We start from the raw sequence: 13202 nt of genomic DNA on the forward strand, positions 1-13202 counted from the left end.
GAGCGAGGGAGGAGTTCACTGTTGGCACCTGGCACACTGCAACTAAAAAGAGAGGAAGAAAAGGACAAGATCGACAACAAGAAGAGGATCTGCTGCGTTTCCCTCTGAACAGCTGAGAGGAACGTTGAGGTTCCCTTAGTCCAGCAGCTGCAGTGCTCTGAGGCTTGGAGAGACTTTGTTGGTCCAGGAACAAAATCTATGGAAGTCCTCCATCCGCTGGAATCTGCGCGGGATGCTGGGAGTCACGGGGCGCCGGATCTCCATCTCCCAAAGAGGAGGAGAGGAGGGGGAGGCAGGAATCCGGCGGGCAAAACACAACTAGTCTGTCTGTCCGATACAGGGACGGAGAGGGAGAAGCAGCAGCAGCAGCAGCAGCAGCAGCGTGAGGTCTCTCTGCCAGAGAGAGAGAGAGAGAGAGAGAGAGAGAGAGAGAGAGAGAGAGAGAGAGACCAGAGGCAGACCTGGCCTCTCTGGGTCCTAATGCCTACACCATCTGAGGTAGGAATGCTGGAATTTGTTGGCATAATTGCAGAGAGAATGAGGAGAGTTTGACAAATTTGAACACAGTTTTCTGTCAGTGTACATAAAGAGACTTAGTGTGACAACTATCTGCAGTTTAAATCATATCTGTGCCTCACTGAGAGATCAATTGTTCCCTGAGGAGGTTCACATTTCTGCTCCAAAACATTTTGCTCGCGTAAAAGCAGAAAAACTATAACTTAAACTATAACTTAAATTGAAATAATCCTGAATTTTGAGGTGTTTTTAAAGACTAAAGTCAGTTTAAAATATTGTGTTTGTGGACCTTTAATGGCCTGGAACATAAACTCTCATTCATTCACTTTGATTAATATATTAAATATATAAGAGGCCCTTGTGGTTTCCATACAGCAGCAGAACTGTTGCATGTTGCACTTGCTTATTTGATCCACGGGAGGGCGCCAAGCACGAGGTTTCCCACACATTAACATCACGTTTGCTTATCAATGCGACATTTCGCAAACAAGCCAATGCCACAAAAATGGAGCTCTTTACACAATTGAACGTTTAAGCGTCCACAAAGCCAAATCAAAGCCTCTTTCCTGTTACGTCACCATAACACCCGTTTCCTAACAAAACACACTTGTTGCTCGGCGGCTGCAAAGAGGATCAAGGCCCCTTAATCACAATCATAAGTTGTGATGCAGCGATGACACAAGTGTTGTTGTAACGAGTGTTTGACCGGTGTGTGTGTGTGTGTGTGTGTTTTATTGGAAGGTGTGTTACCTGGAGAACGCTCGTTCATAATTGATGGGTGTCACACTGATCCCTTTACGTCTGGCCACGCCCAGTCAGCTGCACGGGGATGACGTAACGCTCCGGCCAAGAAGTGGGACAAGCTCAATATCGAGTTCTATGTTTTGTTGTAAGAATCGAATATATTAAGAAAATATGTTGTAGGTGAAATTATGACTGAGACATTTTGTTGATTTAATGTTTTTCCTAACTTAGGATAAACTATTGTTGCAATCAACGAGTATAAAGGGATAACAGCTGATCGATTAATGATTTGGTTTAGGCGCAGTTTTACCACAAACTCATACCAGGCTGCCCTCTAGCGGCCAAAACATCTCAGTGCAGCACAAGGGCCTCAAATGTGTTTTTCATTCAATTTAATCCAGAATACTGAATTTAAACTCTTATAATTACTGTTTTTGAACTTACTTACTATTATTGAACACATCTGTAATTGTATTTCCTCTCAAGAATTCATTCACATTTTTATTTTATTTATTTATTTTATATTTATTCACGTCATGTCAGTGTGTCCTCACAAATACCATCAAATAAATGTCAAAATAGTTAAAAAAAACAAATACTTGTAAAACTATATCTACTGTAACCTGTTTATACGTTTTTGTAAAAATGTAAGTTAAAGAAATAACAATAACAATGACATTTACTGATCAATTTAAATTCCAGTAAATAACAAGGATATATAATTTAATGACTCAACACTGTATGAACTAAATTTATCCCAAAGGTGTTGTGATCCGTCATAAATGATCTGCTGTGTATAAATACATATATATATATATATAATATATATATATCCAGTAGATATTACAGTAAATGTCCAAACACAAACCTATAGGCGCTCTGACAGTTACACCTCCTCTTCATCACTCAGATAATAAGAAGATAATAATCAGTCAGATGCTCTGATGTGACAGTAGAAACCATCTGACCCTTAATCTCACAGCAGCAGACTGTGGTGATGCAAACAAGGCTGTGTTCAAGTCATGTTTACAGTTGCGCAACATGCAGCAAGAAGTCAAGTGACAGTATAACATCTGCTTCTGTCACCTGATGAACGCCACACAGGAATGACTCGGCGTTATTCTTCATAACTTGCATAGTTTGGATCATTTGGTTACTGAAAATCTGAATTTGCTTGGAGTAGCAGCGTCGGGGCTGGAGTAGCCGCGGTCAGAGGAAGTGGGGGAGCAAAGGGCGAGCGCGGTGACGGCGGGTGACGAGGGGGACATGGAGGTGGAACTGTCCAACTGCTGCCCCAGGAGGAGGCTGCAGGAGCAGCCGGCGTCCTGGATGAGCTTCAGCACGTCGTTCCGGAAGCGGACGCCCACCAGAGCGTAGAGGACGGGGTTGAGGCAGCAGCGGGTGAAGGCCAGGGTGCAGGTGATGTACTCCAGCAGGAGCTGGCAGAACGGCCCCGCCATCTTACGGGACAGCACGGCGGTGTACGGCAGCTGGAAGAACAGGAAGACCAGCACCAGAGCCACCATCAGCTTCAGGGTGCGCTGCCGGTGCCACTGCTTCCCCCGCCGCTGTGCGTGTCCCTCCCACAGCACCCGGGCGATCAGGGAGTAGCAGGTCACCATCAACAGGAAGGAGACGCAGAAGACGCCGATGATGGCTCCATTGGTGGCCATTTTGACTCGTCCCCTCTTCTGCATGCCGCAGTACGTCTCATTCCCCGACTGTGACACTCCAGAGAACAGGATCTCTGGGAGGCTGAGCAGCAACGCCACCAGCCACACCCCTACAGCCGCCATCTTCCCTGCTCTCAGTATCTGCCTGCGTAACCTGAGCACCTCTTGGGCCCGGGCCACCACCATGTAGCGATCCACGCTGATGCAGGCCAGCAGCAGCAGGCCGCTGTAGGTGTTGATGGCGTAGCAGGCTCGGGTGGCCTTGCAGAGGAGAACGGGGAAGATCCAGCCACGGTGTGTGTCCACGGCCTGCAGCGGGAGGGTGAGGAGCAGCAGGAGGTCGGCCAGCGCCAAGTGGAACAGGAAGACGTCCGTCATGGAGCGGAGGCGGAGGCGGCGGTAGAGGGCGAAGGTGGCGATCACCAGGCAGTTCCCAACCACGCCCAGCGGGAAGATCAGGCAGAAGACACACGTCTGGAACATCTTGATAGTCGTCTCCTGATCGCCGGGCTCACACCACAGGTTATCCATGGTGTAGGTGTAGTTGGTGAAGTCGTGGTCGGTGTAGTTGGTGAAGTCGTGGTCGGTGTAGTTGGGGAAGTCGTGGTCGTCTGGGATGTTGCCGTTCAGATAGTCGATGTCGTCTATATAACCGTACTTGTAGTCGCCCATGTGGTCCGTGAGGGACATTACTGCTGGGAAACAAAGGAAGAGGAGTGAGGGAGGCACTCAAAGTCACAATATGAAAGTTTAAAGGCATCATCACAAAACATTCAAGTCCTTCTAGGGCCGTGTTTTATTATCTGCAATCCACAGACTCAAACATAAACATTGCACGACAGCGAGCAATATGAGCGCAGGTGGCAGGAGTGTGTGGAGGAAACACGGCCGCCTACACACCGAGCCCAGAGTCAGACATGGAGATAATTCTGACTAAGCCACCGTGGTATTTCAGTCATGTTGCGTGACAATGGCAGCAGGTCGTTGGCACACAGGAGGGGGTAGGAGACCGTGGGCTCCAGATCAGTCAGAGTCGTGTGCCAGCAGAGCGTGATAAGCACTTTCCACCCACACTTTGACTCACTTCATCTTAGGTTATGGCACTTTTCAGGTTAAAGCTCAGAGTTGTTGTGTTTGCTGGGGGACGTAGAGGAGAGAGGAGGTTTACAGACCAGGTAAGAGGAGATTAAACACACACATCTCTCCTGTTTCTATTATTATGATCAGTATGTAGCATGAAGGTCTCTCCGGTGAGCGAAAACAACGATGCCAGATCATCAGGAGGGACAGCAAAGTCGATTTTGTGCGACTGATTTTCTTCCTCGATGGCTAAAAGGAGCTACAGCTGCTCAGTGAAATGGTGACAAAGATAAAATAGAAACAAAAATCTCTCTCTTTGTCTTCAGATTATTGTTTATGTAAGATTTTTGAGACAACTGCCGCAAATTGGAATAGACGCAGAAAAGAAATGCAAAGATGATGTGTTTAGGAACCGAATGGCTCCAGGAAAGAGAGAGGTTTGATTCTGTGGCTCAGGGTCCAGAGGTCAGAGGTCGGAGGCTAACATGTAATGTATGACTTAATGAGCTATCAGACAGACGGAGGGTGGAGTTAAACCAGCAAAGAAAAATTAAGAATTGAGATGGTTTAAAGGAAAGAAAACGCAAAAATTAAGCAAATTCCCTCCAACAAAAATTACTTTGAATTATACAAAATAAAAGAAATATGTTCGAAAATTTGAGATGGGAAATAAATGTGATTGACGAGCCGACGGGCAGCACAAAGATCATCCAGCATATTGGTGCAGTTTCATGCAGCAAAATGTTAAAGGAAGCCTTTAAATATACTTTATATTGCTTTATTGCTTCAAATGTATATTTCTAAATGACATCACGCATATAAAGATAGATTATATTTCATTTATGCCAGTTAGTAATGAGTGCAAAATAACCTGAGGCCGTATTTTACTGCCTGGGAAAACATTATTATTTTTTTCAATCATTTCCCTGTGTTGAGACTCAAATTAGGTACGTTGGCATGACGACAGCAGGGCCTCTGACCTCTAAACGCTCAGTATGACAGTGAGGCGCTGTGATGTGGCCCTGTGACAGCCGAGTGGCGTGATGCTGCCCGCGGGTTTGGAACTCGTGGCTGCTTGAGGAGATCACCGCTGTCACATGCAGTTTCATTTCTTCTTTTATCACATTTTGACAATATTACACTTTGTCTCCCCAGTTTGTGCCCACATTTAAACAGTAAACAAGGAGGAATGTTTTATATTCTCATTCATCTGCGCTTTAGTTCCTTTAATCTCCAAAATTCAGGACGGGCACCGTGGAATTTACCTTTAATAACTCATCCAAACTTTTTCTCTGATGACTTTCTCTACTGTCTAGTTTCTGTTATCAGTGTCATTTAATAACTTATCCTTAATTAACCATTTAAATAATTAACAACACTGTGGCGCTTCTGATCGGACAGCGATGTCTCATATTATTCATATGACTCTGAGTCATAATTTGGCTTTTTTATGAGTCAGTTTTCCTCAAGCGATCGGCCATCTAAACAGCTCTGTGTGTGCGTGAACGGAGACAATATCACAACATTCTCACAACCTGAAACACTATCACAACATGCAAAAGTCATGAGAGATGGACAACAATAAAAACATAAATGCAAAAGAATAGGATCTAATTATTTTCCCTGTAATATCTCTCAGTTTAACAGCTTTTTATTTTGGAAACTACTTTAAAATGTAGCAGAGCGACTTTACGTAAACATGCATGACATTACATTTACTTCACATTATTTTATTTATCACACTTAATATCCTAACATGTCATCATTTTCATCTTCACTCTCTTAAATCTCAAATATTGAAATGAGCTTAATGGACTTTACCTGAGCTGTTTGAGGTGACAATCATGTCCCAAATCCACTCTCTCTCTCTCTTTGTGTGTGTGTGTGTTTGTGTGTGTGTTAGCGAGAGTAATCAGAGAAGCTGTGTGTCTTAAACACACCACTGTGGGCTAAACCATAACCACCTCTAGCCAATGAAACCCGGTGCTGAGTTTTGCTGACCTTGGCATTACCTCGCCTCACATGAACACAGGAGCAGGAACCCACTCTTTGGTGCTTTCACAGATTCTGTCAGATTAAAGACAGGAAGATTACATTACAGCTTTTATCCAAAGTGACTTACAATAAGTGTGTTCAACAAAGGTACATAAAAGAACTTCAGGTCAAAAGAAATTGTAAGCGCAGTTCCTTCCTAAACCAACAGCTAAGAGCAGAACTAGAGCTAGAGCAGAAGTGCAATAAGTTAGGTACTATGATGAATGAGAAAAAAGGACAAGTTAGAAATGAAAGATTAAAAACAAGAGCATCAGAAGAGCTAGGACAGAGTAGGTGATGTCCTAAGAGGGAGGATCTGGGTAGTGTTTCTTGAAGAGATGGGTCTTCAGCCTGCGGCGAATGTTGGGCAGCGACTCCGCTGTCCTGACATCAGTTGGGAGATCATTCCACCACTGAGGTGCCAGAACAGAGAAAAGCCGTGACCGCATCGATCGGGCGCAGGGACCGCTGAGCGCCGCTGAGCGCCGCTGAGCGAAGTGGTCGGCCGGGGGGTAGGGCTTGACCATAGCCTGGAGGTATGAAGGAGCTGTTCCTTTCACTGCCCTGTAGGCTAGCACCAGAGTCGTAAAGTGGATGCGAGCAGCCACAGGGAGCCAGTGTAGAGAACGGAGAAGGCAAGTTGTGTGGGAGAACTTGGGAAGGTTGAACACCAGACGAGCAGCAGCTTTCTGGACGAGCTCCAGAGGTCTGATGGCGGAAGCTGGGGCGCCAGCAAGGAGGGAGTTGCAGTAGACCAGGCGGGAGATGACAAGAGCCTGGATCAGCACCTGCGCTGCCTTGTCGGTGAGGAAGGGACGAATCCTCCGGATGTTGTAGAGGAGGAATCTGCAGGAACGCGTCACCGAAGCGATGTTTGCCGAGAACGACAGTTGGTCGTCCAGGGTCACGAGTAAACGTCACCACGGACACATCTATGGTGATGGTCAGGTCTCGGTGCGGGCAGCCCTTCCCCGGGAGAAACACCATCTCAGTCTTGTCCAGGTTGAGCTTCAGGTGGTACTTCGACATCCACCCCGAGATGTCTGCCAGGCAAGCAGCGATGGAAGGAGGATTGGATGTCGTTGACCTTCTTGTCGAAGAAGTTGGCGAAATCGTCTGGGAGGAGAGAGGAGGAAGGAGGAGGGGGTGGGGGTTGGGGAAGGGATGAGAAAGTTTGAAAGAGTTTTTTGGGGTTCGAAGCAGAGGTTTGAATTTTCGTGCAGAAGAAGGCAGCTTTAGCAGCAGAGAGAGAGGAGGAGAAAGAGGAAAGTAGCGATTGGAAGGCATGAAGGTCCTCCAGGAGTTTGCCGTTCCTCCATTTGCGCTCAAAGGAGTCAAAGGAGACAAGAAGAGAAACAAGAGGGTGAAGTTTCTCAGTCTGGATGTTGAAGTCGCCAAGAAGGATGAGGCCGGAGCCGTCGTCAGGGAAGTGAGAGACAAGAGTGTCGAGCTCCTCTAGGAAGTCCCCGGAAGGGCCTGGTGGGCGATTAACAACAGCAATGGTGAGCTTGACCGGATGAGAGACAGTGACAGCATGGAATTCAAAGGAGGAGGGAGAGAATTGTGACAGGGAATAAAGAGAATATGTCCAGTCTTTGGAAATTAGCAGGCCAGTACCACCGCCCCGCCTCGCAGCTCTGGGAGTGTGAGAGAAGGAGTACGCATCAGACAGAGCTGCGGGCGTGGCAGTGTTTTCTGGGGTGATCCAAGTCTCTGTTAGAGCAAGAAAGTGAAGGGAGAGCACAGATGCATAGCCTGAATTGAACTCAGCCTTCTGTACAGCAGATTGGCAGTTCCACAGCCCCCCTGCCACCACCTGCTCAACATGAGTGGAGAGAGAAGGATAGATAAGATTGGTGTGGTCACGACATCTGGGCCTGACCCAGTGTCTGTGTGGCCGCCGAGAGGAGAGAGTGGGAATAAAGCACATGGTTAGTAGATGATATACAGTACAGTACATTACTAGGGGCCTTAGAGAAGAAGGCGGCCCTTGGAAGGAGTCGTACTTGAAAAAGTAGCCTGTTGCCTTTGTTCGCCTAGCCTTCGTTTGCCTTGCCTGGCGCTTGAAAGCTGGCGCTTTCAGAATGAAAGTTTAATAAAGATGTGGTCCAATCCCTCATTAGATCAATAACACAATCAATATGCGTTTTGATCTCCACAAAACAACTGCAGTTGTTCATTTTGTTGAATTGTATCCGCTGAAGCAGATACATTTAGGGAGGTGAAGGGTTAAATGGGCACATATAGGGCAAAAGTGTAATCTGGGTGTGCCTGACACTTGAAACAAAACCACCTGAGTGTGTGTAGTGTGTGTGTGTAGTGTGTGGCCCTGTGCCTGCAGCGCTGTGGATCATGGCGGGTACCTAACTAACCACCAAGTGTGTGAAACGTTGGGCAGGTCGCTGTGAGACGTTGATGGGAACCATTTGTCCTGGTTGCAGCTGTGCTGACTTGTTGACAGCGGCATGTTCACTGTGGTTTCCTAGCCTCTGATGTGAAACTGGTGACCTGCAATGCAAATAGATGAAGGAGGCGCTCCTCTTTATTTAACTTCTTCTTTCAATAAGGCAAACTTTGCACCACCTGCATCCCAATGTCACACACACAAACACACACACTGGCCATGATTCTGTCTGTGTGAGCTTCAGTGTTCAGTGACCTGCAGAGGGACAGGACAGATTCTGGTCTCCATATCCACCTATGAGAATATGACCTTAATTTACACTTAGAAAGCCTCTAACATGTGACGGAGAAAAGGGTAGTGAACACCACACACACACACACACACACACACACACACACACACACACACACACATACGCACACTCACATGTTAAAGCTTTGGTACTTTCCTGTGTTGTTCCCTTCTGTAATGTGTTTTTCAGTTGGCCTGTTTGCATTAATAGACATAGAAGCATCATCAGATATGATTAAACAAACATCTTAAGAGAATTTAAAGAGAAGTTAATGTGGATAAAGTCATGGCAACACATTTTATTGTACTATAAATTAAACTGGATTTAGAAAAATGAAGCTTTGTATTAATATTTGTGTTTATATTATAAGATATTTGACACTGTACAAACAGGTGGATTTATTTAAATGTTTTTAAATACAAGTTACAAGTATCCCACTAAATCAATATTTTTAAAATCAGTTTAGACATCATCAATATCAACCTGGAGAGTTTGAGCTGAGTGTGATTCTGCAGGCACAAGGGGGATTTTAGGCAAATGAGGCAAAATCAAGAAGTTCCTGGAGCATTGAGGGTTTCTATCCTCAGCTGTGACTCGTGTCTAACAGCATAACTATGGAGACACAAAACACACATATTACAGTAAAGTTAAATCGGTGTGACTTTTAAAATGTTTTAGATTAATTACATTAATGACGTCATAACACTGAGCCAGGCCAAACAGGAAACTGCATTTCTGTTTTCAATTGTTATAGATTTGTCGTTGCCAAGTTTGAAAGCAGCTTTACCGTCGTTCAGTTCATCTAGTGACAGTTGCTCATTTTAACCACTGGAGGGCGCGCATGCTCCAAAATGACTGACCTGAGCGTATATTGTATGAAATTGAAGTTTTAATATATTTTCGGAGGAATTGTAGCAGTTTAATACGATTATTGTGTTTTATTATATCATAATAATAAAAATGAATTAATTGATATCCTTGCAACAAAATGTTGTCACTATTTTCATCATAAAATAATACAATAGGAGGGAGTTTTACTGCTTCACCTTTAATCCGCCGATGATATGACATCATCAGCCGGCTTTTGTCTTCCAAGGATGTTCGTCAATGTCCCATCGACACACAACAAACCCTCCCAACGCCAGAAAGCAACATTCACACACTTTTTTATTCACCATTTCGTGTGGACTTGTGGGTAAATGAGTGCAAACGCCTCTGTTTGAACTCCTGATGTCCCCCCGCAGACATCAGTTTGCTGTGTACGTGTGGTCACCCTGCCGCCAGTGTGTGTGTGTGTGTATGTGTGAGAGAGAGTGTGTGTGTGTGTGTGTGTGTGTGTGTGTGTGTGTGTGTGTGTGTGTGTGTGTGTGTGTGTATGTGTATGTGTGAAGGAAGAGCAGGAAATGGGCCGTGCCGTCCCTACGCCCACATCACCGCCAACATCAGAACTGCCCAGGCACTTAAACACACACACACACACACACACACACACACACACACACACGCACACACGCACACACAAACCAGGGAGTGATTTCTTCACTGTATCAGGAGACTATGAGGTCATGCCAGCATACTGGGATATTTAATGTTTCCAACTTTCAACATGTCAGAACTCTGTGAAGTGAACTTGGCTGGCACAACTCATAGATTCTTGTTGTACCTCTGGTTACCTTGGAAACAAAGAATATACGTAACTTTTATTCAGATGTTACAGCTCTAGATTGCCGCTGTTATGCCTCCGGCTCAGAACTTATCAATCATCCCTTCAAAAGTAAAAGAACGCAAACAATCAGTCAACAATCTATTTATCGCCCATCTCCTCAGCTTAGCGGCTCAATCTGTGCATCACGCACATTTCAACATCACCAGAACACACACACACACACGCACACAGGCATTCACATGTATACACACATGCACACACACTCGCATGTACACACCCCACACACAAGGTCAGCTGTGCCAAGAAAAACAGGGCAGGGCTTTCCTCACTCCCCTCAGTCCTGAAGCTGCAAGCCTGTGGATGGCACCTCAGGTCACAGTCCGGCCTCTGAGGTTAACGCCGCTGCTCTCACCGCCGTCCACCATGCGCCTCTACCTGCTTCTCCATGTCGCAATCCTGGGTACGTCTTCTCTTTGCTCACGCACTCTTGCTGTTCTCCCGTCTTGAAGCGTGCCGACCGGGTGGTGGTGGTTCCTTTTGTGGCATTTCCTGTGGAAGTTTTGTTGGGATTGCTGCAACGCTGCATTGTGTTCCCCCTGTGTGGAGGATGATGCCGCCGGATGAACACCACAGCCGGAGAGGGGGGTTGTTTCAGTTCTAATGGGGACTGAGGAGGTCTGAGAATGTGTTAATGCGGTTTGTAATGGTGTGGTGTTGCACGTGTGTGTGTGTGTGTGTGTGCAGGTATCGTGGATTCCCAGACAGCCAACAGGACAGATGAAGAGCCGATCAAAGCTGAGCAGCCTGGGAACCAAACACTCCCTCTGCCCACCAGCCATGAAAGTAAGAGGTCTTCCTTTGAGTCACTGTGGTAACATGAGCGCGTGTGTCGGAGTAAATGATAAGAACTTCATTTTCAGTCACAGGTGGCGTGAAAGTGGGAAATGTGTCATCCACTTTGTACAAAGACGAGCTGAGTGAACTTGAGAGAGAAGTGGGACTGCAGCACAACGCGACCTTTACCTTGATCACAGAGGACGATGGTGAGGTTTACTCCTTTCCTTTAGGGGAGACAATACTTTCAATCTGTAAATGTTACCATTTCCTGTGTTTGTGTTGTGGCTTGGGTTGTACCAGCAATATGGTTGTGTGCCTCCGAGCAGTACGTGGTGTGTATGTGTGAGGGGAGGCAGAAGTCGAGTGGGTAGAGCTTCCGCTTAAGAACCGGAGGGTTGCCGGTTCGAGTCCCTGCCGAGGTGCCCCTGAGCAAGGCACCGAACCCTCAATTGCTCCCCCCTCTGCGAAGGGTGGTAATATGATGTAATGTAAGTCGCTTTGGATAGAAGCGTCTGCCAAATGATCGTAATGTAATGTAATGTAATGTGTGTGTTAAATATTTGACTTGTGTATTTTTAACTTCTCAGAGAGGTTTCAGGACCAGGGTCAATTCCGTCCACCCTTGCCCTGCGATGGGGAGTTCTTGACGGCCGCCAGTCACAGCCACTGTGGAGAAAAATTCCATCAAGCCATGATGACTGTCAGCACAGAGAACTGGTGTGACCTGGAATATACCATTAGGTAAGGGCGCTTTCATTTCATTTCATTTAATTTAATCTTATTAAATTTAATTAAAAACGTTTTTTTATGTTATCTTTTATTATTCCAATTTTTTTTACTTTTTTTTATTTTAGACTTTGTTAGGAAAAATATATATAAAAAATTAGTTTTAAAAAGTTTTTTTAAAACTAAATTTTACTTCAAATGAGTTTTATTTGGAATCATATTTGTAATCCCGAAGCTGCCTGTGTTTTATTTTCTATCGTGATTAATATCTGCAAAAAGTCCTGCCAAGCAAAGTGCACTCATTTCCCGCTTGTGTGAGTTTGTGTGTGTGTGTGTGTGTGAGTTTGTGTGTGTGTGTGTGTGTGTGTGTGTGTGTGTGTGTGTGTGTGTGTGTGTGTGTGTGTTTGTGTGTTTGTGTGTGTGTGAATAATAAGCGTGACGTGTTAGATGCAGTGGATCACAACAACCAATCAAAACCTTAAACCAGACTCCATAACGCCCCCCTGTAAGGGTCTTGGCCGCTGAGCCTCTTCATTAAAGCGTCTTGGAGCCGTAGAATGTTTCCTGTTACAGAGCAAATTGAATGAGGCAGACGATGAGGAAGGGCGGGCCACGAAGAAACAGCCTGAGTGCTGCCATCCACTCAGGATGCTCATGATGACAGATACTTCCCAAAGCTACTCGCAGTAGATAAGGGGGTTTACACACACACACATACACACACACACACACACAGAGGAAATGACACACCACTACATGAATCATGCGTTGTGGATTGTCCTCTAAATTCAAATCCTGAGGTGTGATGAAGCTCAGTGTTGGGTTCTCGACCCGTTCCAGGCCGTACAACCACATGATCGTCTGCATGGAGGAGCTGAGCGGGTTTTTGGGCTGTTACTACCCCAACCCCGAGGTGCAGGACTTCTTCCTCTACATCCACCACCTGTACTTCCACAACTGCTCGGAGGCGGAGCTTCTGCTGGCCGACGCCCCCCACGCCGTGGTGGTCGTCCTCACCCTCATCCCCGTCAGCCTCATCCCCCTCCTGGTCTTCCTGGTGGTCTGGAAGAGCAAAGTGCGGGAGTGAGACGCTGAGGCTGCTGGGATATGAAGATTTAACATCTAATCACTCATACAAACGTGTTCAAATGCTGTGAAATGTTGTTTTGTATCGTATTTATAATCACTTCTTCTACAATAAACATTATATCAATGGTTTACAGTGAGGGA

General features: G+C 45.8%; 3 protein-coding genes across 4 annotated transcripts in view; 1 reads left to right on the forward strand and 2 right to left on the reverse strand.

The window, feature by feature from the left end:
- fmnl1b (formin-like 1b) overlaps window positions 1-463 on the reverse strand; it is a 14943-nt gene extending 14480 nt beyond the window's left edge. Inside the window, exon 1 of the mRNA XM_076151547.1 lies at window positions 1-463. This exon is cut by the window's left edge and continues 572 nt beyond it. The gene's annotated coding sequence lies outside the window, so the exon portion shown is untranslated.
- A 1457-nt stretch (window positions 464-1920) lies between these two features.
- ccr10 (chemokine (C-C motif) receptor 10) lies at window positions 1921-6240 on the reverse strand. 2 transcript variants are annotated; one of them, XM_076151551.1, is made up of 2 exons: window positions 5835-6240; window positions 1921-3625 (listed from the first exon to the last, which is right to left on the reverse strand). In XM_076151551.1, exons 1-2 carry the CDS (start codon window positions 5857-5859, stop codon window positions 2406-2408), a joined length of 1245 nt encoding a protein of 414 aa, XP_076007666.1. In that variant the 5' UTR covers window positions 5860-6240; the 3' UTR covers window positions 1921-2405. The 2 variants fall into 2 exon arrangements, with proteins under 2 accessions (XP_076007666.1, XP_076007664.1); XM_076151549.1 differs by having other exon boundaries at window positions 1921-3628.
- A 4441-nt stretch (window positions 6241-10681) lies between these two features.
- On the forward strand, window positions 10682-13190 carry LOC143001777 (receptor activity-modifying protein 3). The gene is made up of 5 exons (XM_076151552.1): window positions 10682-10869; window positions 11154-11252; window positions 11330-11452; window positions 11834-11987; window positions 12813-13190. Exons 1-5 carry the CDS (start codon window positions 10770-10772, stop codon window positions 13057-13059), a joined length of 723 nt encoding a protein of 240 aa, XP_076007667.1. The 5' UTR covers window positions 10682-10769; the 3' UTR covers window positions 13060-13190.
- The last annotated feature ends 12 nt before the right edge of the window (window positions 13191-13202 follow it).

Source organism: Genypterus blacodes, unplaced genomic scaffold (assembly GCF_046128005.1).
Source record: "Genypterus blacodes isolate CSIRO-AG114 ecotype Tasmania unplaced genomic scaffold, CSIRO-AGI_Gbla_v1 ptg000055l_1, whole genome shotgun sequence".
Taxonomy (NCBI): Eukaryota; Metazoa; Chordata; class Actinopteri; order Ophidiiformes; family Ophidiidae; genus Genypterus; species Genypterus blacodes.

Bases quoted from the DNA above. Each gene is read 5' to 3' on its own strand.
- ccr10 (XM_076151549.1), bottom strand. From the start codon at position 5,859: ATGATTGTCACCTCAAACAGCTCAG. The intron at 3,629-5,834 runs GTAAAGTCCATT...TTTGTTTCCCAG, and splicing joins TGTCACCTCAAACAGCTCAG to CAGTAATGTCCCTCACGGAC.
- LOC143001777 (XM_076151552.1), top strand. From the start codon at position 10,770: ATGGCACCTCAGGTCACAGTCCGGCCTCTGAGGTTAACGCCGCTGCTC. The intron at 10,870-11,153 runs GTACGTCTTCTC...GTGTGTGTGCAG, and splicing joins TCTCCATGTCGCAATCCTGG to GTATCGTGGATTCCCAGACA. The intron at 11,253-11,329 runs GTAAGAGGTCTT...CTTCATTTTCAG, and splicing joins TCTGCCCACCAGCCATGAAA to TCACAGGTGGCGTGAAAGTG.